The sequence below is a fragment of the Vidua chalybeata genome, chromosome 3 (assembly GCF_026979565.1).
Source record: "Vidua chalybeata isolate OUT-0048 chromosome 3, bVidCha1 merged haplotype, whole genome shotgun sequence".
NCBI lineage: Eukaryota > Metazoa > Chordata > Aves > Passeriformes > Viduidae > Vidua > Vidua chalybeata.
Genome location: NC_071532.1, coordinates 19,828,387 through 19,852,211, shown reverse-complemented (window position 1 = coordinate 19,852,211; position 23,825 = coordinate 19,828,387). Strand labels below are relative to the sequence as shown.

The window sequence follows — 23,825 nt, the reverse complement described above, 5'->3', positions numbered from 1 at the left end:
CTGGATAAGCACCAAAACTTTGCAGAGACTGACTATTCAATGAAATATTCAAGCTTTTCTTAATAAGGCCTTTGTTAATTCTAAATGTCTATAGGTAGAACACCTCAGAAAATTTTAGATCTATTTCGCCCAAAATGAAAAGTGAAATTATGGAAGGCATAAGAAAAATATGTAGGATTCTATTCCATTAATATTTTAAAAGTTTTCACTGAAAAACAAGCTTCCTAAGTTCTGTTTTTGAAAATGGATATTTGAACAGGCTAACATTTTTTCTTGGACCTATGAATACTCTTATTAAGAACAAAAGATGCATACAAAGCTATTTCATTTCATTTTTTTAAATAAAGTGCAGCTTCAGAGAACTACAAGATACTTTTCTGTTATGAATCCAGAAAAGCTCTGTTAAACTTCACAGCCGAAAATTACAGTGTGTAGCAGAGAGTTAGCATTTTGGCAATCTCACATGCCTTATGTTTTGTTTACAAAGAAGTTTGGTGGTGTCAGCCTACACAAACAGACTGCCTGGCTCCCCTGGAGAGGTTTCTGTACCCCCAAGTTCCAGTATTTAGTTCAGACAATGGTTGCAGAAGGCAGCTCAAGGAGGGTTGCCTTTCCTCCTTCTGCCAGCTCCCACGACCTGGCTGGAGTGGGGTAAGAGCCACTCTCAGTTTTCTGGGGGCCACATCTCAGGTGGATGCAAGAGTTGGACTCACCAGAGCTGGCCCCTCATCTTGCCAGGATAGGGACAAGACTGTGTCTCTACATAGTGATTTGGAGCTCTGAGCAGCCAGGAAGGCTGAGCTTTTGTGGCTGAGCCATTTCTTGACAATCCACTAGCCTAAACATAGTCCAGCTCTCTTTGATGCATGAATTTTTTTCTACAGAGCTACCAGAAATAAAAGCTTTTGGTGGCTAAAATAGGCAGCTATATCTACAAGTGACTGATACACTACTCCCACAGGCAGTCCTTTTGGAAGCTGGTTCGTGATGTTATTATACTGCTGTTTTTGGGGTAAGTCGTGTGCTTCAGAGTGCACTTCTCAGCACAACTCAAATGAAATGTTTGCCACAGACACAGATAGAGTGGACAATAAATTATTGCCTTTCTGACATTTTCTTTCTGCAAAGTGAAGAACAATGAACAGAGTTTATAAAAATTATTTTATCAAAAGCCATTAACTATTTAGCAAGCCATCTTGGCCAGTAGCAGACCATCCATCACCCATGAGATTATTTTTTATATTCCAAATCTCCACAACACTTTGCCTCCTCTCCACAAGTATAGAAGTTCATACCATCCTCTGATTCTTCCAAAAGTAAATTTCAGAACTTTAATAATTCTCAACAGCTTTACATAGACTATGTCTCTATCCTGCCTCAAAGTCTGTTCTTTGCTTGCTGTTTTTTCTTCGTATGCAGATGTGTAAACCACTCTTTATCTTTCTTGGGCTGAAGTGAGGACCTATACATTCAAACGGGAAATAAGTTGTAACATTTTGATGTTATGGTATGAACCAGTAGACAGACATAGAGTCAACAACTTTTCATCCCCTGAGAAATCCTTAAGTCCCCGTGTCCAGTAAACCACAGTGCTGTGGATCAGTGGAAGAATCCCTGGATAAAGTCCCCAGCCTGTGCTGGACTCTGCTGAACAGAAAGTCAGACTAGATGATCATGACTATCCATGCTGCTATGAACATTTGGGAACCACCCCTTCCCACAAAGGCAAGAACATAAAAGCAGTCAAACTGTCAATCAAAGTCTTCTGGTGCACTCTGCAGGTTCAATAAAACTGAGCATCTCTGTGTAAGCTAATGATACAATTGTATGCATTAAGGTTTCAATTGCCTTAACTTTTGTGAATGAATATTCATTACTTTAACTGGCAGTCACGTCACAGCAGTCATATGGGTCTTCTTAGGCTGTATCAAAAAAAGGTACTACATGGCCTTGTCTTCCTTGAGGTCTAAGCAGAGCCTTTATAACTGACATGGCAGGGGCTGTCAAGCTTTCAGTCAGTACTTGCCTCCAAGTACAAGCCCTTCCTGAACATCACTGAAAGTAAGCTGGTGGAAACAACAGGTTCTGACCATTTCAGGGACTGCTGTTTGTCTACAAGTCTGGTAGGAAAGACCCCACCAAATCTTAAGCAGTGTCCACAGGTTCAGAAAACATATGGCAGGATTAGTCTTTCTCTATCCTTGATGTTTCCTCTGGGTAAGCTATTAAGCTGTGATCCATGAAGTGTCTCCTATCCTGTTCCACTGAAGTCTCATGAATTGATTTTATCTCAACAAGAAACAGCTTGCAAAAAGCACTTGTACTTGACTAAACTAAGAGGATATGATAACACTTTACATTAGGCTGCATCTGAGATGGAAAAATATGAAAATGTATACTTCTTTCTTGCTTCACTGTAGGGATGTTCTTCACTAGGTAGTCCCTTGGATTGTTGCATCTACAATATTTTGAGCACTGCAGACACACCTCTCTGCCTTTCAGGCTGCCTTCGGTGCTGTGGTTCATTGTGGAAGAGGTTTGGTCTAGATGTGCCCTTTGGGGTGTATTGCTGTCTGGGAAGGTCAGTGGTCCCTGCAGCCATTCATCAGTGTCACCCTCCTGCTGGTTTTGATATGTCTGTGTGATGGCCTCAAGCATTGCAAAGCCAGCAAGGCTAGGGGTGAGAGATTGCAACAGCAGATTTCTTTTAAGAAATAATCACAGGCTCAGTGCATTGGTACAGATTAGGCCAGGTTTAGTCAGCACAAGCTCAGCCTTAAAACAATTGTTAGTCATCACTGAAGGAATTATTAAGACACAGTGTGCTTGTGACTGGGTGAGCAATCTCAGTACCAGAGAGCTCACTAGGGGCCCTGTGCACATACCCATGACTCTATTCTGATTTAAAACAAGATGAAAAGCTGGTGCCTTTGCAATTTTTCTACATTTTCTTTTATGGTCAGATTGACCCATTTACTTAAAATTCAACTTTATCTGAGTCATCCTGGGTCCACAGCAAAATTGCCTTCCTCCCATCCTTAGAAGTGTTAATTTCTGACATCAAACTTGCAATTTCTGCTTAGGTAAGGGGGCTATGTTTCATTCAGTTTTCCTGGCTAGGTCTGCTTTTTTAATGACTTTGTAAACTTTTGTGTGGGGAACTACAGCAGCTGTTTCTTTACCAAGCTTTAAATCTATTTTAGCCAGAACCACTGGAGGAACCATCTCCACCTGTATAGGATTGTCTTATAGACAAAAAGCCAGCTGTTCCTTCAACTCATGGTAGCTGTCCCTTGAGTTATAGAAAGCATTTCCATTAGAGATTATTGTAGTTAAATACTTTTGAATATTGGTTAAAGCTTTATGAAACCCTCAAAGTATTTGCCTGACACTAGTGAATATTCACAGAAAAACGACCCTTTGCTGTCATCACATGGGTCACACTGCAGATGTCCACAGCTTCTTCAGGGAGACAGACTTTGAATCTGAGAAGATTGATTTGGGATAAAATATTATGCTAACACCTTCTTTCTCAAACTGAGGGCAGCGTAGAAATTTGTAACTTCAAAAATCTGTCTTTTCATATGATTACAGGTTGTTCTCGTCAGAGATAAGACAGTGTTCTATAATGTCACACAGAAACTATGAACACAGAAAGAAGGAAAACTTCTGTACGTTTGCTTTTGAACCTTATAAAACTTGTCCCTGAAAGTAGAGCAAATCCAAGCCTGCTGAGCAATATGTAAAAGGCCAGTTGTACTGGGAGTGGGCTTTCCTCTCTCTCGAGGAATCATCAGCATGTTGGAAAGCAGTAGACAGAGAAATGCTGAACATGAGCAGTTTGAGAAAGAAAAAGAGAAGCTATCATCTCTTAAATTCTCCGGTGGGGACGGTGTGATAAGTGATGCATACAGATACACTCCTACAAGATAACCCTTTTTTTAGGCTCAACCATATGTTCAGGAGCAGCAGTCACATTTGTCTTCGTGCTGGAGGGAGGGTGGAGTGATTCATTCCATAGCAAGGTAAAAAAATATCCACATAGCAGTGGCATCAGAAATATGACTATGAAAGTTCTGGGACACTTTAGAGAATAAAGAGGCCAGTATTTGCCAACAAACCCAGAGTGCATATGAGGAAAAAAGACCTGAGTGAAATCTGTGACAGGCTACTATATATTTACACCATGGAGTGAGAAATTACCCAGGTATTTATAAAAGCTTTTCTGTTCATTCACCTTTTCTATGGCACTCCAAAATGTTGCCAGCATGGTCATTAAAGATCTACTCATTTTTTGAAGCATGGTTATGAATTTTAGTCATGACAGAATAAATTCTTTTCTACTGCTGAAGTACTGAAACCAGTTAAGCATTCTTCAATATTTCATTGAAATTTAATCACTGTGAGTCAGAGTTTTATCTTCATTAGGTACATAGCCACGTGAATTTAGGATCAGACTAATTTTTGACTTGTAGCTTATAGTCAGGTTATTGTGGAAGAGAAAAACATATGCACTATGAGGAATCATTGGCTCTGTCTGGAGTTTCTGTTATCTCAGGTAAGTTAATTTTAGTCTGCCTATGAGGCATATTAGAAAGTAAATTCTAAGAGTTTTGCTAAGCCAATAGCTCATAGAAGTTTTCTGCAGTGCTACAGTTATCTCCACTTCATCTCTGAATGCAGCCTTTTCAAACCATCAAGTAATGATTTTTGGCATTGTCACAATGATTTTTGGCACTGTCACAGTAGGGTAAATATCAATAGCATCAATATCAAGTATCAATAAAAGATTCACGCTTGAATGTGGGGGAATGGTACAAATACACACCTACAAAGACAGACAGACCATGGCAGGGAAATGACTACACCCTAAATGTCGGGTTTGAAAGCAATCATGAAGTGAATGAAAAGCCCTTGAGACACTTGGACACAGGATTTTTTTCATCACTACTATCTCCTGAGAGAGGCACAAGGGATGAAACAGGGGTGTGTTCTGCTTGCAATATCTCCAGCCACGGTGGAAACAAAGGCAGCTCCCAAGCAGATTTTCAGGACCAAAGACAGCTCTTAGTAGACAATTCCCACTTTGTTTCTTTTACTATGTATATGAGGGAAACTTTGACAGGTAGTTGGGTACAGGCTACATCCTCCCATCTTGTACAGTCAGAGCTGCTGTTCAGCAGGTTTACAGCTTTATTTCTTCTGCAGGTAAACATCCTTCCATCATTTTGGTGAGAGAGAGAAATAAGGAAGGAAATTAAACTTTTTAACAAAATTAAAACAAAGCTGGCTGACATCCCCAGCAAGAATGTAAGAAAGGCCATGTCACCAGTCAAGATGCTCATCTGGTCCTTATTCTCTCTTCATGTCAAATACAGACACTGTGCCTTGCTGGAGTCCTGCCACAGACTGATAGTTCTGCCTATCCTAATTCCACATGTCACAGGATTGGCACCATCTGGGTGTGACCTAGGAAAAGGCCTGAAACAACATTTAGAGAGGTGAACTCAGAGCCCAGCAGCTGTGTATCAAGTGGTACAGAAGCAAGTTTAGGACTCCTTCTAACCCAGCCCAGTGCAGACAAGCCAAAATCAGCAGCTCTGCTAAAGAAACACAACTTTGCAGTACTTCATAAGGGAGTAAAATTTCCTTATTCTCATGTTCATACATTCTGAGCTGCACTCTCATACTTCTAAGGTAACCATTTACCGGCAAAAGAAGGAAAAATGCTTTCCTGAGTGCAACATAATTTGTTCTTTAATCACTGCAGGTCTAAGAAATCTTCCAGCCCATACAGTGGTTACAGGGATCATGCTTAAGTTTCCTCTTCAGGTTTACATTAGGTGTTAGAAAAGTTGAGTCAAATGCTGATTACTATACTGGTAATACTCAAGACAAATATATGTATGGGAAAACAGACTCCAATGACTAATATACCTAGAATGCAGTGCTGTCTGTGCTCTCCAAAGAAGCCTGAAATCTTACATTTCTGTGTAAGATTTCAAAAGTATTTACTGTGCTACTTTTCTAGGAATGAGTCAAACTTTTGATTTCTTAGTCTTTCTGAAGGGATCGCACTGAGGTTTTGATGCTGCTTGGTGCAATGAATCAATGTTCAGCTCAACCTTTTTGTTCCTAAAAATCAACAAATATTTGGCAAATTTCTACTACTCCTCATTTTGACAGGATGAGGACAGCATTCCCTTATCTGATAGTAGAAGTGACTAATGATGCTGTATTCTTCAAGCACACAAAAACTGTGCATTTAATACCATTGTGCATTTGATTTGCATTTTATTCCACACTCCTTTTTAGCTCTCAGGGTGATTTTTGCATGTTCTACTTATTTAAGCTATCTGGAGTTACAGCAGGAAAGCTCAGAGAAGATTTTACAGAATGAAAATTTTGAGTTTTTCAGTCTTTACCCTTGAAGCTCTCCAAAGCAGAGCAATCTGTCATTACTCTTTGAAAATTTTTCAAGCAAAGATAAAGAAAAATCCTTTTGTTCATTTCCCTTTCAACAGTACAGAGCACTCTTGCATGTTATTCCACAGAATTTATAATTTTTCAGTAAAATTATTCATAAGCTGCTTTTCATTGTCTCTAATGACATCATATGGATGCCTATAACAATTAAAAGCTTTTGTTCTCCTGATAAACAATGAAATACCCATGCCTGCAAAAACCTCCAGGAATGATGACTAGCAATTAATCATGGTAAAGGAATAATAAACGTAGCAGATCTGGATGTAGCTCATCAACAGGCTTGATGCCATACCTATCATTTGTTGTATTTGGAGATTTTGTGCAAACAAATTAACTTGATTACCTGCTCACTGTCTGATGTCTATTTGATGTTAGAACCATATTCAGAAATTTAAGCCAAAAGTGGGTAAATCTCAAGAGCCAGGTAAAATTTTAATCAGTTGGTGATGTTGAAACATAAGAAGAAATTCTGCTTTCTTCTTAATGTTACACCATCAAACCTAAAGAGAACAATTGGAGTTCTCTTAAATAAGAGGGAGATGCAAAATTTTACTTCTATATTTATGAACTCATTTAATATGCAGCTTTGGTAAAGAGTAGGATTTCTTTCCTTTTCTGGAACTAAAAAATCTTTTGCACACTTTCTGTGAGTAAGAACTAATTTTAGGATGGCCAAATATATATTTGAAAAGTATATAGCTGATACCTGGAAGAGAAAAAATTCCAAATAACACTGCTCAAGCTTTTCTCTTTCCAATGAGTTCACTAATTGGATGCATAGCCTGGATACTGGACTGCTGATATTTACTAGGCTGCTAGTAATCTGCTTTTAGACTCCTAATTGTGGAGAGTTTTTAAAATGTAAATAAATAGTAGAGTACTTTTTGCTAAATTTTGTTCATGTACCAGAAATCTGTGGCACTTATCTAAGGTCCTTTATTAGATATATATATATTGCTAAATGATAAAACATATTTCTAGACAATAATATCATATTACTATTTGAAGCTATAACTGACTTCTCATTTTATTTCTCCTGGGGTCATTATAAATTAAAAATTGTTTTCTTGCTGGATGGGTGTTACTTTCCTTTTCAGTAATGAATTTGTCACCCTTCACACAGAACACTTTCAGTTCAGGTTCAACTTTGAAAGAAGTAGGGTATCTCTGACTGGTGAGCAATGCTTTTGTCTAATTTTGGTAGCACAAACTGAAAGGATGTGACTGTCTTCTATCATTTAGTAGAACATTCCAAAATCCAAGATCTCCATGTCTTTCTAGGCCATCCAGTCCTTCTAGCCCTCCTTTTCCTTTGCTTTATGTGCAATACCCAGAAAATTACAAAATGTCAAACCTCTGCTTTAGGAAATGCCTTCAATACATATCTATGTTACTTTTTTCCTTTTTTTGTTTTCTGTTTATTTTCCCACTTAGGAGACAATATTTTCTGACCATTAGTGATTTTTGCACCACTTGTTCTTATTCTGCATATGAAAAAAAAAATTCTGAATGATACTGCAAAGTAACCTTGAATCATTCTGCTTTTCTTTACCTTGGGCATGCTTCATGGAAATTTTTGTTCCAAAATATTTTCTCTCTCTTCCAGCTCAGAATCCAGAAGTTTGATGATTACTTTGCTTATATGTTTTTTTAAAAAAAAGTTTCCTCAGTTTACAAGAAGCAAACAATTCTTTTGTATCCCTTTCACAGAGTAAAAGGTGTTTCCAACGTTTGCTAATTGGGTAGGTTCTCCAAACATAGGTAAACTATGTCTGTGTCTTTGGTGAGTTGATAGATGTTCCTTTAGTTCATTTTTCTAGAATTGATAAATGCAGTTCTCCCTTTCTCTCCCCTGGGAATTAAACTATTTTTTCAACCTTCATGATAAGAGAGATATTTATGATTCTGGTAGATAACCATTCCTTATATCTTGAGAATACCCACAACAAGTTCAATCAATGAGGTGGGGAAAGTCTTGAATGATATGTGTTTAAAAATTTTAATAATGCATAAATTGTGCCTTAAACTGATGCTGAGACACTCTTCTGCACAAACTAATACATCAGTGTATACACAGTTTCTATGGGTAGTGATGCCCATTTCATTTCATTTCATTTCATTTCATTTCATTTCATGGTTCTTTCTTTTGGTTGGAATAATTAGAATAGTTTTGTCAGCTGTTAGCTGACTTCACATTTCTCTTACTAGTGCATGAAGATTTTTTTTGATAGAAGAACTTGAAACAGCATGTTGAAGTTTGCTTTGGCCAGCCAATTATAAAATATGGACAAACATAACTTCAGGCAGTGCCTGGAGTTTTTGTCATTCTGGCACGACCTTCTGGACATAAAATTATCCTGTGTGGTAGGACACCAAGTTTCTAAAGGACATGTGAGTTTTAGCCTGGCATAAGTGCTCTGAGCTGCAAACAGGGACAAAATTGCTAGCAAGTCACTGAGGATCTTGTTCATCTCAGCTCACATGAGCTCTCACAGAAAAAGGGGGTGGGCATCTGTAACCACTATAGGATCCCTTCATTATAATTTACACAAATCTCACTGCCTGGAAATAAGTGGAAAACCCCGCTTGTAACTTTCAAGGACAGCATATGGCTGAATCTGACAGCTGGGTTCTGCCAGGAAAATAGCAGATTCGCTTTTCCAAACTAATTTCATTTGAGTTTCTAAATGTGCTCATTACTTATAATGTCGCTCCCTTCTGGTAACCTCTGCTGGTATGGAAGGATGACCTTTTCTGATGTAACTGTCTAACACTGCAAAAAAGAATTCAGAATTACTTGAGTCAGAGAGAATAATCATGACCCTTCAGCCAAGTGTATGAGCCATTTGTCTATTAAAACCTGGGAAAAGTGTGTGCCCAGGTCCCAAATTCTGCTTAATGACTTGAACACCCCTTCCATAGAAAAGTTTTATCTCTCTCCATCTTTAGAAACAGGGTGGTTGCAATATGTTGCTTCCACTGTCAGTTGCTGACTTTACATACTGTTGAGTAATCTGTAATATTCTGGCTGGCTCTTTGAAACATTGCTGTGAATTATGATAGCTTTCTAACTCTACATTTACGTGTGGATACAGAGTGAATTCATTAGTGTGCCTCTGCATTGTTGCCATAAATACCTCAGCTCCATGTTTACTAACAGAAATATTGTGTGGGCTTTCAATTACTCCACTAATGAGCTTAAATATGTTTTAGTTGGATTTGAATTAGTGTGAGGAATTTTTTTTTCTGAGGCAGTTAGTATAATTGAGGTGAAAGGTGTTCTGTGTGCCTCTGAATAGCTTGGGTGTGACTGGATTAATCTTTAGTGCTGACAAGACTTCCTAGAGTGCATCTGCTTTCCCTCTAAAGATAAAATTGAAAGCTCAGGGCACTAAATTTCTGCTTCTGTTGTGTCCACATGAAAGAAATTATAGCACAGATCAGGGAACCTGAAAGTCTAATTTTGTGTTGTCATACAACATGAACCCAAGTGAGATTGTCCTAGAGCAGTAGCTTGCACCTGAACAGCTGAAGTGAGCACCTTCATTGATTCAAAGGATCAGAGGATGCTTCCTCTGAGGGTGATCTTCATCCAAGTGCCTCACCCACTGAGCCTGACTGCAGCCCCTCGTGGTTTGCAAGAATTTTGTTGAGAATTATAAAGGGAAGAGAGCAATGGCAATGGAGGGAAGCAGAATATCTTGTACCATGCTTCCCCTTTCTCAGCCTTGTGAAATAATGTCCCCTAGAGGCCTACACTTTCCTCTGTCACTTGATAAATTACTTCAAAGTACCCCCAGGGGACATTATTGAACAGCCTATAAAAATTTTTATATTCTCTGAGAGAATAGTTTAAAGTTTGGGTTGTTTTGGTTTTTTTTTTTTTTTTTTTTTTTACTTTCCCTTATAGCACAAGGCATATATTTAATATCAGTATCTCTCTGGCTCACCATCTTCTGACAGACATATCAATTGCTTTTGACTCTACCCTCTCTTCCCCACCTCCAACCCCACTTTTCCAAAAGAGCAGGAAAGAACCTAAGCAAATTAGGAAATAATAATTAAATGATATGTGCAATGAGTTTTATTTAACAAGATAGATTCTCTGAAGGGCAGCTGGATGAATGAGTGATGAGAAGATAAGTTTCAGAAAAGCAAGAAGGGATTTGTGTTTAATAATAAATGTTCCATCTGAAGGCAAAATTATGATTGCATTTCATAAAACTCCCCTAAAACTAATAAAATAAAAATGCAAGAAATTATTCATGCTGGGTTGATTTAGTGTTTACTGAAAAAGTCTGGCTAACTCCTGATATTATCTGACATTTCTTTATGTTGACATGACTGACAGAGGAATTATACCCTGTTGCTAATACTAACAAACATCTCTTTTCCCAGGATACCAGAAATAAACTGTCATTTTTTTGAAAATGCAGGTCACAATAGGTCTCTTTCTTTCCCAGATTTTAAATTAAAAATTTTTGATCAGGTGCCAAAAGAGCAATCTCATACAGAAATTTACGTGGTAATTTTTACTTAGGTATTTTTTGGGGTTTTTGTTTTTAATTCCTGAGGCCTTAGTATGTTCTGAAGACACATATTCAAGGATTTCTTTTGAAATCTGAAGGGTCAGTAATTAACCTCCATTGTTAGTGTACTAGTTTTTAAAAATGTTTTATATTCAACTTTCATTCCATCACTACAGAAACTGCGGCTTTCCAGGATAAAAACACAGAAAAAAATTACACCAGTATATCCCATAAAACTTTCAAGCAAATCACAAAAGTTGGCAGCCAACAAGAATGCTAAGTGTGCAGCCCAAATTTGTCAATTGCATGCTCTTGCTCCCAGGCAATACATCATGTGTGACATTTTCACTTCAATTTAGATCCTTCTAGTCTTCCTCTGATCTTTTTCTGCCTTTTTCTCCTGATTTCTTAATCTCTGTCCACCATCTGAGGGCTTTTCACTTTACTATCTTTAAAATTGTCTTGTCTTTGCTGAAAGATCTTCACATTTTTACATGATTTTCAGTTAATCTTCCTCCACTATGCCCCCACAGGAGAAAAGTGGGGGGAATACCCCTCTCCCCTTTCTCTACCAGCCTACTTCTATCCTACTGAGATTGCAGGGGGACACTCTACCTGAAATGTAGGACTCTCTAAGACCCTTCTACAACACTCAATGGCAAATTACCTGGAATATTTTCTTTTTTTCTTTTCCTCCAGAAAAAAACATATGAAACTGGACTGAAGGAAAAAAAATCTTAAAAGAGGGGACAAACTTATTAATGAATAAAAGGATCATTTTTGGCATTAAATTCTCCCTGAAAAAGGAAAATTGTTCAGATTCCAGTGTTTAACTTTTCTGGACTGATTTCTAATTCTGAGAGTAAGATTTTGCACTTAAGTGAAAGCAACTTTATCTAAGAGGAAGTTTAGGAGTGCACAGTGAGACTGGCATTTTCACAATAAGGCTTTACTATTCAGAAAAGATAGTGTGCTAACTAACTATAATATAATTTTACAAAACAATTGCTATTTCACCCTTGCACCCCTCTTTCTCTTTCTTTTCCCCTCCTCATCACAAATTATAGCGAATAATGACACCATCAGTTAGCAGTTGCTCCATAATTAGTGTATAGTCTACAACAGCTACAAAGTTCACCCCCAAGGAATTAAGCTTTTTTAACTTTTTTTTCACCTTTTCCTGATACAGCATTTAATAAATTAGCACGACTCTATTTTGAATTCCTAGCATTCATTTCAGTAGGAGAAGTTGTATACAGGTAGCATATAGACTCAGATGATAAAACAAAAAATTCTGCATAGGTAGTAAATAGTCCTGAGAAATATATTTAAAAAAAAAAAAAAGAAAAGAAAAGAAAAGAAAAAGGACTATGACAAAAGCAACATAGTCTAGTTACTATAGAAATGAGTCTTGGAAGTTGCAAGTACCTTCCCAAAGGAACTGCCTTGACAGGTTCTGTGATTAAAGCAGTTTTAGACTAAAACTAGATAGTATCATAGCCCTCTTTTGATGGAGAAAAGGAAGAGAATTGCCTAGCCAATTAACTTAATCTGGGTTTTGTCTAATTTGTCTGTTTTGCATAACCACAGTATTAACCAGCAGTTCAGTCCTGCTAATCCCTAGTGCTATATAGAAGAAAAGAACCATTTGTCTATTACAGTGTAATCACAATATCTACTAATTTCCTCTGATACAGTACAGGCCTCTTTTGAGAGGAGATTGCTGGCATTATCCCCATTTTATAAATTAGGAGCCTTACAGTACAGCAAAATGATTTCTCAGGAACTGAGAGTTACTGATAAAGTGGAGCCTGATATCAGTGAAGCTGATAAAGGAAGAATAAAACTCAGTTATCCTAAATTCTCAGCACAGTTCACTCTCTGCAAGCTTCAGTGCTCACTTGCATCTGGGATTATGACAGAAGTCTGCAGCAAACCTTTTCCCCCTGCATTTCTAACTAGTTTATTTTCTAATTTTCTTAATATCACCACACACCGAAGTGAATAATTACAAAATTGCTTGTTTCTGTATGTTGTGTCCACAAGGACATAACAAGGACATTTCAGTGGTGATACAAAATAAGATTGACTTCAAATCAGATCTACCACTCTCCTTCCCTTTTTTTAAAATGTGTCTCATGGACTCTTTTTGGTGTTTTGACAAAGTGAGACACAATTCTCCATGGATTGAAGGTAATGCATTGTTTGAAAAAGCCCTCCAAACCTTCACGGCTCCATAGCTCTTCATCCCACATTAACTCTCCAAGGAGTATCTGTCTACTGTTGTTCTATTTCAGACACTTATGCCATGCCCCAGTCCTGGCCATAGGTCTCCTCCTCTTCCAGTAACTAAAACTATTGTACCAAAGAGTGAGAGAAGGGGGCTTTTTCTGGTAAATTAAGAAGGACAGTGGTAAGACCCCATCCTCGTTTCATTCCTTATGGAGGCAGGATTTTCAGAGAGGTCAGAACCTTGTTAATATATGAATAGTTTTCTCTGGGATATTTTGACCTTCAGATAGGATTCAGAAGCTAGATTAAGAATCAGATAACAAAATCCTGGCAGGAATGTAGAGATTTGCCTGTTCCTCCTACTCCAAAGAAAATAAGCTAAATGAGAATGGCAGAAATTACTGTGTCTTATGTGTCTGGACAGTGAAATTTCCATAAGATTTTGAAATTGTGTCTTGACCTAGCTGGAACTCAATTTACACTTTCCCCTTTGATATATTTGTGTGTTTGTTTGCTTTCCCAGTCCTCACTGCTCCAGGACTCCTTAAACTGGATAGATTAACACCTTTCATAACCTATAATCTATAAGCAAGTCTTTCGTTAGTTGATCTTTTCCTGCGCTTAGTCAACTATCACTTTTTTTCTTTTCCTGAAGAAAAGCTAGAATCAAATTTAGACCTGTATTCCTCTTTTGTTATAAGAAGTTTTGTGATTGTCCACCTGCCCTGAAGAGCAGGTGGCCAATATCAAGTTTGTTGCTTCAAAATACCACAACTGTAAAGTATGTTTGCTATCTGAGGGCTTGTTGTTGATGTCGGCAAACCCAATGGGAAGAATGATGATGTCTAACTCCATTTCAGAAGGCTAAATGATTGCTTTATTATAATTATGTTATAATACATTAATATGCTATATAAAAGAGGATACTAAATACTACATGCTACTTTCTCTAACTATCATATCTAACTAACTCACAACTCGTGACCCTGTTCTCCAGAGCCCAGACACAGGTGGATCCGATTGGCTCTCAGGCCCAAACAATCCACCATGATCCAACCAAGAGCTCACTCCAGGTAAACAATTCTCCAAACACATTCCACAAGAGAAAAACATGGAGCAGAAATAGAAATTGTTTTCTCTTTCATTTCTCTCTGTGCACCTCAATAAAAAATCCTGAGAGAGAGAGAAATGTGCTTGCCACAAGGGCTTGCAAGTGAACACCAAGATCTTCTGAATTGCAAAAGCTAACAGCTTTAAAAAGCTATTTTTGAACTCTAATGCACCAGATCCTTGCTATCTGAAACCAACTTTCTGTGTTTAGGTGATGAGTGGACTGAACAAAGCCTTGCAAGATCTCTGCCTAGACTCAGTTTTGTGTCCCCTCTTAGATTTACAGCACCTCTGTGCTATTGAGTCCCAGAGTTAAGGGCATGGTGGTCCATGATTAATGGCACTGCACATATGGAGCAGCCATGAAGAGAAACCCCCCTCTTAGGCAGCAAAGCAAAGATTGAAGTGACATCTTGCTGTTGTGGGGACAATCAAAGAAAGAGTCATCAATATCCCAGAATGAAAATGTGTCTGCATTGATTTTAGATGTGGGGAGCGCTAAGAGATGTCATCCATCATATCTGACTGGCAGTATGTTTGGGGAGGGTAGACCAAAGCATGGAGCCATGCCAAAATACTCTTAAAATCTGGCAAGTTCTAGAGAACAAGATTGCCTCCCCTGTAAGATAGAAAAATAAGTCTGAAATTAATTACCTAACTCCTAATACTCCTGAAATTGCTGCTTATTCCTATGCTTAGCAGAATAATTTGAATATTTTACAAGTGCATTTAAAGTTTATTTACAGAAACATCCCAAAATTCTTTATTTTAGATGCATATGGAGAGTTGATTGCTTTTTCCTTGATTGAGATTCCAACTGTAATCTTTTAAAAACACATTATTAGTCCCAATATTATCACAGATGTAGCTTCCAGGATTCATTGAATTTAGCAATGACTCAATTTCTTTCTAAGGCTAAGATGAGGTTTTTATTATAGCACATTTCAACACAGTTAACCTGTCCAAGCTTTAGGACTAGTTATGGCATCACTTCTGTACATTCAAAAATGGATTGACTATACACTTGCCACTATTCACTACCTGCCACTCCTTGAAATATTCTAGGCAGTTACATTTCCTTGGAAGCTTGTGTGTAATTGTGTTTGAAGAAAGCAAGTTGTAAATGATTTGGGCTATCAGTGTTCACTGAAATTGGGCATTAGTGTGTGAGGCTGAACAACTGTATTTCTACTTGTTTCTAATGAGGTTTTACAGTGAAATAACTTCTGAATGACTTAACGAATGCAGTTTTTTTTTAAGTTACATATAAAATTTTTAAGTTACATAAATACATATTTGTATGTTGGTTTGCTTTTTAAAAAGAGCCACATCTATACCTGGGGCCAGACTGAAGGGTTGTGTAAGTGGTGAGAAAGCCTACATGCAAAGATGACCAGACACATTCGAAGCTATAAAGTGTGTAAACCCAGGTGTTTGCTGCTTGCTTGGAGACAGTGGTCTTTCTTTTCTCTGAGCTTCATCTGTGCAAAGCCAAAGGAACCACTCTAACAGGTGGTGTTATAGTCCTGTTTTTCCAAGGGTTATGACCCAAGTCCGAGACTGAGCTTGTGGGGCTGACTACTCTTTCTGTGAACAGCACAACTTGTTTGTATTGAGGTTTTACAGTGAAATGACTTCTGAATGACTTAACAACTACAGAATTTTTTAAGTTTTGGTCTGGGAGTGGTGGTGAAAACTGGAGTATAGCACTACAGAAGGAGATAGGAAGCAATTGGTGAAACTATTCAAAGGTTTAAAATCAAATGTTTGACAGTCAATAATATTCTGTTATTCCATATATCATCCTTGGTGTGTGCATATATACTTGAGCAATTTAACAAAGTGCTGTCTGCTGTGAGCAGAGATGTTCTATTCACAGAGCCACAGGGAGAGCAGAACAATTAGAAATAGCTTGAGACCAAATATTTCAACTTTTGGAACCATTTTAGCAACAGTGTCTGGAGTGTTTTATGAGGGCTGCTTTATGACCTCTCCGCTCATTCTGAATAGCTCATCTATATCTGTGTCAAACAACTACATTAGGATGATAAATGTGCCTAGAATTTCAAATACAACATTGAGTAAACCTGCCAGATGATATTTATATTCCAAGTGTCTCTCACCGATATTTCTTTTCCTTACAGAATTATTTTTTTGTGTTTGTTTGCTTTTTAAAAAAGAGCCACATCCTCACCTGTGGCCAGACTCAAGGGTTGAGTAAGTGGCGCGAATGCATAAATGCAAAGATGATCAGAAAATCATCTTTGCAGAGCCTTGAAGTTGCTGCTTCTCTGTGCAAGTCTGTTCCCTCCCACTGCACAGAAGGTGCTGTGCAGAGCTGCAGTTTGTGCTAGCTGTGGCAATGATTTGAGGCTAAGGAAGCCTGGCACTCTGACAAGGAGTCTGCCTTGTTCCTGTGCCCAGGCCTTACCCTCCCAAATAGTCACACCAGCTCACTGTGTGCTCTAAGTGCCTGTAGGACTCCCTCGTTGCTGGTGCAAAAGACCTGCAGATCTAAGTCATAATTAATGGCTGTTTTAATTTCAGCTTTTTTTTTCTCGCCCAAGCCTGTAATGTAGCAGTAATGAGAAACATGCATGGGGTATCTCTCTGGTGTTATTCTTGGCTACCCACCAGGCACCAAATCTGGGATTCTCCTCTCTGTTCCGCTAATGTGCTGCAATTTTCACCAGTTTGAAATGGGGGTAGACTATGTTCATTCCCATCTGCTAATTTTGAATGCTAGTGATGCTCTAATATTGCACGAGTTCAAATGACTGCTCAAGTGTTATGGCAGCAAAGAATAATGTCCATAAATGTCCCAACTTGGAGCAAAGCTTCAGCCTAGCTCTTTGTTTTTTGGAAATGGATTTATACATGAGTAGAATTTTTTATTAAAAAAAAAAAAACCTTCTTATTTCCATACCTATATCTTCCTACCTATCCTCACACTTCCACAGCCCATACAGCCACTGCCACCATTCCTTTTTTACTCACACAGGGGAAGGTGGTTGCAGTGGTAAATTTCTGGCAAAGATGATGCTGATAGCTGCATTTTTAGATGATATTTCCCACAGTAGGGAGCAGGAGGATGAGGAAAATAACTGGGAGAATGGAGAAAAAGAAAGAAATGGTTGCCTGCCTTTCATTCTCAGTCAATGAGAAAACTAAGTGTAGACCCTTGTCTTCACAAGGTAAGTAACCTGCTGATGTTAGACAGTAAATGTTCAGGCACCTGTGAAGTGATATGACAACTGCCACGCTGACTCAGCAAACACAAAGGTCATTTGCATACTCAGAAAGAACTGCTCTTTGTATGCTTTTATTCTGAGTTATTTGTTTAATTTTGAATATATTTCAGATTAGGACAGATGCAAGTGATGAGAAAAAGAATCCCCAGTTTAGTTTGGTCTGCTTTTTCTTATTCCCTTTATTGCACAGTTGAGAGCTGGCCCTCAAAACTTGCATGTTACTGAATGCTGAGATGTTGAATCCTCAGGAGCTGGGAAGCTGGAATGATTGTTTGAATTTTATGGCTCCTCTCTGCCAGTACTTGGAACAGTTAATACCACATTGTTCTAATCTCTGTTCTTTCTTTTACCTTTGTGTCAAGGTAATCAATTGTCAATAACCAATACTTTTTTCTTTCTCTTTTTTTTTTTTTTTTTTTTTTTTTAATTTCAAGGATGATACCAGCTACAAACAAGGCCTTTGTTGTAACCAACCTTGTCTCTGGAACAGGCTATGACCTCTGCGTCCTGGCAATGTGGGATGACACAGCCACAACCCTTACTGCCACCAATATTGTGGGATGTGCCCAGTTCTTCACCAAAGAAGACTACCCTCAGTGCCAGTCAATGCACAGTCAGTTCCTGGGTGGGACCATGATTCTGATCATTGGAGGCATCATTGTGGCAACTCTGTTGGTGTTCATTGTAATTCTCATGGTCCGCTATAAGGTCTGCAACAATTCCCAGGGCAAGATGTCTAATGTCAGCAACGTCTACTCACAGACGAATGGAGCACAACCAGTTCAGAACGGAGTCTTGCCCCAAGTCAATCCCAAAGTGGTGGTGAGAAATGAACTTATGGAGTTTAACTGTCAGTCTGCACGGAGCAGCATCTCCTCGTCCTCCAGCTCTGCGAATAGCCGTGACTGCGACAACTACAGCCTCCAAAGTGAACAGGGCACATTGTCCAGTAAATGGAGGCCTCCTTCCCGGTCAAAACACAATATTGACCGGCTAATGGGAGCTTTTGCCTCCCTGGAACTGAAATGTCAGAAAAAGGAGGAGATGACAGACTCCAGAACTTCCACGGTGGCCCGCCACACGGACAAAGAGCCACTGCTGGGCCAGACAGAGTCCAAATTCCGCAGCTTCCTCATGTTGCCTCTGGAGGGCAAAACTAAACGTAGCCATTCTTTTGACATGGGGGACTTTGCCACATCTCAGTGTTGCACCTACCCAAAAAAGATAACAAACATTTGGACAAAGAGGAGCCTCTCGGTCAACGGCATGCTTTTGCAGTATGATGACAATGACCTAACAGGGGCCAAAGGGACTTTTGGGAGCTCAGAGTGGGTAATGGAAAGTACGGTGTAAATATCAGTGTTTCCCCCCTTCTCTTCTGCCCTCATGTGTTATAAAGCGTGGTTTGCTTCAGGGTCATGCAATTGGAAAGAGAGGGGAGGAAACATTTTCTGTTGTACTGGCCAAAAAGATAGGCAAGCAAGTTACAGGAATAGTAAAAGAGAAAGAGGGTCATGAAATGTGAATAGGCACATATGGTACCATTCCTGTCTGGCCCCAACTAAACCATGCGTGGATGTTTCAAGGAATTTGCTAGTTGTATTTAGCATTGCTTTCCAAAAGTTACTCAGACTCCTGGTGAACCTTCACACAAGATTAAACAAAGAGGATGAAAAGGGATTTAACAGCAGAAATTTAATTTTACAGGGTTTCTTTTTACTTTATTTCCTTGCTTTTGTTTTTGATTTTTTTTTTAATGGCACCTCTTTTTTTTTTTTTTTTTTTTTTTTTTTTTTAACCACAGAAATACAATTCTGTGGATATGACTGGTGCTAGGATATATCTGGTTGTCATTCCAAGGAATTTTCTCAAAAGTGCAGGCAAGGCACCCACAGGGGCAGATCAGAGTAAATTGTTCAGCACAATCTCATGGTCTTAACTGTGATATCTGGGCAAACAATATTTGTTGTTGAATGGACTTTTGGTTGGTATTTAATTATTTCTCTTCTGTTTTGATTTGTTACTGCTTTTGAATTGCTTTTCTCCCCCCTCACAACACAAGGTAAGTTTCCATGTATATTTTGTTTTGATTTTCAGCCTCATCAAATCCCCCAGATGGAAAGGAGGATATATACAAAGGTCAAATATCTGATGTACTGTATAACCCACTTCAAATACCATCCCTTTTTGTCCCAGGAAAATTTGAATCTAGGGACAAATAAAAAAAAAGTAACCCTCTTTCTTCCATCTCCTTCATAACCTCTTCTTGTCAATGCTCAAGGCAGATTGCAGCAGATACTGATATCTGTAGGGATGTTGCTATCAAAGGTGAGGAAAATAGTTATCAGCATACCCTAATAAAGGATGAAGAAAGGGAAAACAAAAGTAGCTCCTGGGAGCTCTCCACATTATGGATAGCAGTGGCTTCTGGTAGGGGTCATGCTCTCACCCCACTAAAATGACAGACTTGCACCCTACTGTGATGAAAACTCCTTGTCTGTACGGTCACCATGACATGTCTTGACTGTATCAGTAACATCAGGAAAATTAAGTTTCTGTATATTTCAGGATATTGGTTATGTTCCAAATTAGCCACAGAAGCTGAGTAAAATTTGGGTATCACAGAGGACAGGGGTGTCCCATGTATCCCTTGTATTACATGAAGCCCTTCCCCAGCCTGGTGCACTCCCCTGTCTCTCATCCTCAGGAAGACACTTATAACAGGAGCTCTTCAGGGTTTGTAAATGGATTCTCAAATTGGTTTTGGTGAGCATTGCTGTGGTTGTAGAAATACACATGGCCCATCCAGCAGAATTTATTTTCCTTAACAATTTTATTGTGATTTCTAGCATTCTGCTGGCTACTGCAACTGTCCTGTCATTTGTTTGTTTATTTGTTTGAGCTGTTGGGAACCATTCCGAAATTGCACATTGTTACTATGATTTTGTAAAAGAGGTGGAGAAAGTATGCAAGGCACAGAGAAAATAACACATGAAAAAAACTCTATGTATATTTTTTTTAATATATTGTGACATGGCTGTGTACTTGATCTTGTATTCGTCATGTTTCCTACTTGGAGTTTTAGATAACAACATCCCTGTGATCAGAATATTTTTTCCTTTATTTTCTTTCTCTTTTTTTTTTTTTTTTTTGCTACAAAATGTACAGTAAAAAAACATCCTTGGGAAAAAAAAAGTCCCTGCTTTTCATTTATTTGTTATTCCGTGGTCTGCTTTGAAACCTAACAAGTAATTATTTTTTAAATTATCTTTAAAATTTAGATATTTGCTTTTTCTTTCCCACAAACTGTATTTGACTTCAGGATTTTAGGCATAAAGTAGGAATCAAGAAATACATACATTTTTGGAATGCATGAAAAGAGATCTTGTAAAAGGCATTTCACCTCTTTTTCTGTTGTTACATTTATACAAGTCTATATTACTAGAGTACTCTAAATCTTGATCTAAAATCTGCAGACAGAAGAGGTAGCATTTTTAGACTTAGGACCTGACCTTCTGTAGGTTTTTGCTCAAATTCTTGCTCGCCAACAGCATTAATAGATTCAAGAGAGATCCAGTCAAACTTTGTTTGGAACATTTTTCAAACTCTGTTTTTCTCACACTTTCTGAGATGAATGACACCTCCAGTGCCAGAATCTACGCAATCCAACTGTCCAGATGGCAGTTCATATTAACCATTAATGACATGTACATTTATGTTGCACTGAAAACTCTTAAAGAAGTTCTCGTAGTGAGTTAGTAATTTTCTTTTCCTTGTTCCACTGTGGTGCAGCTGGATTTTTTATGTTGCTACTTCACTCTGAACATGACATCTGGGTTGTTTTTAATTTAGACATTGAGTTTATCTTCAATATTTGTAACATATGCAGCCATGAATTTTCAAAGTATATCACATACTCAAAGAGCAATACTCTTTCACATTCTCATATAAAATTAAAAGAAGTAAGCCAACAGATGCAGTTTTAAAATAATGGATAGTTGCCAAAGAACCAAGGTAATAAATTTCACACTCTAGCAGCTGCATTTATTATGGTTAATCATAATATTAATTCATTTAGCTTTAATGAATGAGGCTCAATCCACACCAGCTGATTTGCAAATACTGAGTAAAATTAAACAGGTGCTGGGCAACTACCTTTTGTGCTCACAGTACTTGAGAGGAAGAGGATTCAGGGACTCAGAGGTGAGGCAGGGAGCCTCACATTGAGTCAGCAAGTGGCCAGCCCTCAGAAAGAGTTGGAGCTACTTATGGGTTGTGATCATCCTTTAAGCGCCATCAGATGCTGCCCTACTTCCACTATCAACAAAGCAGGCCTTTGGAATTATCCTGTGGCTTCCTCTGTATCCCTCTGAGAGCTGCTGAAGGCAGCTCTGTTGTTTGGGTTACATTCTGAATCCATGCCCTAATTGCTAAAGTGCAATTATGGCCCCAGGGTCCTCCACACGCAATCTGACCAATCTCTACCTTGCCTCTGTTTTCCTGCGTGTACCTCACTCAGCACTTCTGGGTTTGATTATTCTTCTGTAGTGCTGCCACAGTACCATAGTAGGGGTTCTTTTTTTGCCTCACTTCTGAGCACAACTCCACATCAGTGCTTCCTGAAATGACACATAGATGCCCCTTTACTTGGTGCAATAAATATTTTCACTCATCATTAAGGAGTTGAGATAGCTTCAATGGCCTAGCCCTCTCATCTCAGGAGAGAGAAGAAAAGAGAACTTCTACACTGAGAATTTTATATGGTGTCTCTCAAGTTAATATGGGGTAGTCTCATGTGCAGCTGCACCAAACATGTTTAGGGGCAAAGGCCAGGTAGTGCAGATAGTAAGGAAAACAACAGACATCAACAGGAGCCTTTGGAAAAGAGAAATATGAGAAATTAGGGGGGGTAGAGAATTTAAAGTGAAGTCTATGGGAATAATTAAAGACATCTGCATATGCATATGTAACTCCTGTAAGTTAATTTTTTGAGGTGTTTTATAATAGTGGAACTAGCTTTTTTTCCTACAAATGTATGTCATTTTCTTGAAACAAGAAGATATGACTCTACTGTTAAATTACACAGTTAGGCCTGCTAAAAATCCAACCCAAATCCCCAAAATATCATCCTATCATTCTGGAGAATATTAAGCAAGATGACAAAATGGAAAATTCTGAAAGTAGTGATTATGTGGATTTCATTTGATGTCTGCTAAGAACCAAATGGTTGTATGAAATGAAAATAAAAGTGTGTGTGTGTGCCTGTGTATGTACATATGCATAGCAAAGCAGACCAGCCTATTTCCTTACATTTATATTCTTACAGATTACATGAATTGGAATATACTTCTGGTTTCAAATGTTCTTTCTGAATTTGTCAGCTCTAGAGAGCAGCAAACTTTCCCACTTTCCTTAGAGGAAGATAACCCATTTGATATACCTCCAAACTACACACTGTACTTGGCTATAATTGGTTATATTGTACTTGGTTATAATCGTAAAGCAATGCAGAAGAAAGAAATGAGAGGTGTCTTTTCCCGACATGATGTGAGATTGAAAAGGTGGTAGATTTTCCTTTGCTAAACTTGTTCATATTTCAAATCATGAGACTGATCTGCTCTGGCAAGAGAAGAAAATAATATTCCAAATGCCTCCTTGTTTCATTTCTCACTTTTCACCTAGCAAAGGGTTGCAAAGACAGATAACAAAAGACAGTCCTTGGAGGTTTTCTGAATGAGTGCAATAAATGCAGCAACTTTAATACAGCAAATTTAAGCACATTCTAACCTGGTGGGCAATGAATAATTGCACCTGATAGCTAAGAAAACATTTTAGTGTTTGAACAGCTTGAATGTTACATCTGCTTGCAATGTTTTGCACCCATTAACCTGTGGGTAACCCACAGTACACCATATGGTGCTCACAGTACCCCCCTCTACCCCTTGCAGCCTATTTCTTTGGAACCTTTTCTCAGTGACTCTCTGTGTTCAGTGTTTGTAATTGGGCAATTCTGGATGTCGGATTATCAAGAAACTTTATTAATATCTTGCATGTTTCACCTTTAAATTCCCCTAAACCTGATGATGAGATCCCTCTGAAAACATTAAATTAGGGTTGGTTTTAGGCTGTGGGCCAGATGAAAACCAAATCAGAGTGCCTCAAAACTCTTGCTTTCAATATAGGAATTTTATGTTCTGCAGTATGTTTTCCTTGTCCT

The 23,825-nt window shown here is 38.4% G+C and overlaps 1 protein-coding gene across 2 annotated transcripts in view; it reads left to right on the top strand.

The window, feature by feature from the left end:
- LRFN2 (leucine rich repeat and fibronectin type III domain containing 2) overlaps positions 1-20,786 on the top strand; it is a 35,908-nt gene extending 15,122 nt beyond the window's left edge. Inside the window, exon 2 of one of the 2 annotated variants that reach the window (XM_053939528.1) lies at positions 18,043-20,786. In XM_053939528.1, coding sequence (XP_053795503.1) covers positions 18,043-18,961 — 919 coding nt within the window. In that variant the 3' untranslated portion in view covers positions 18,962-20,786. Of the gene's footprint in view, positions 1-3,945; positions 4,019-18,042 lie in introns of those variants that run through there. The other variant, XM_053939529.1, reaches the window with a different exon arrangement.
- Positions 20,787-23,825: the final 3,039 nt, after the last annotated feature.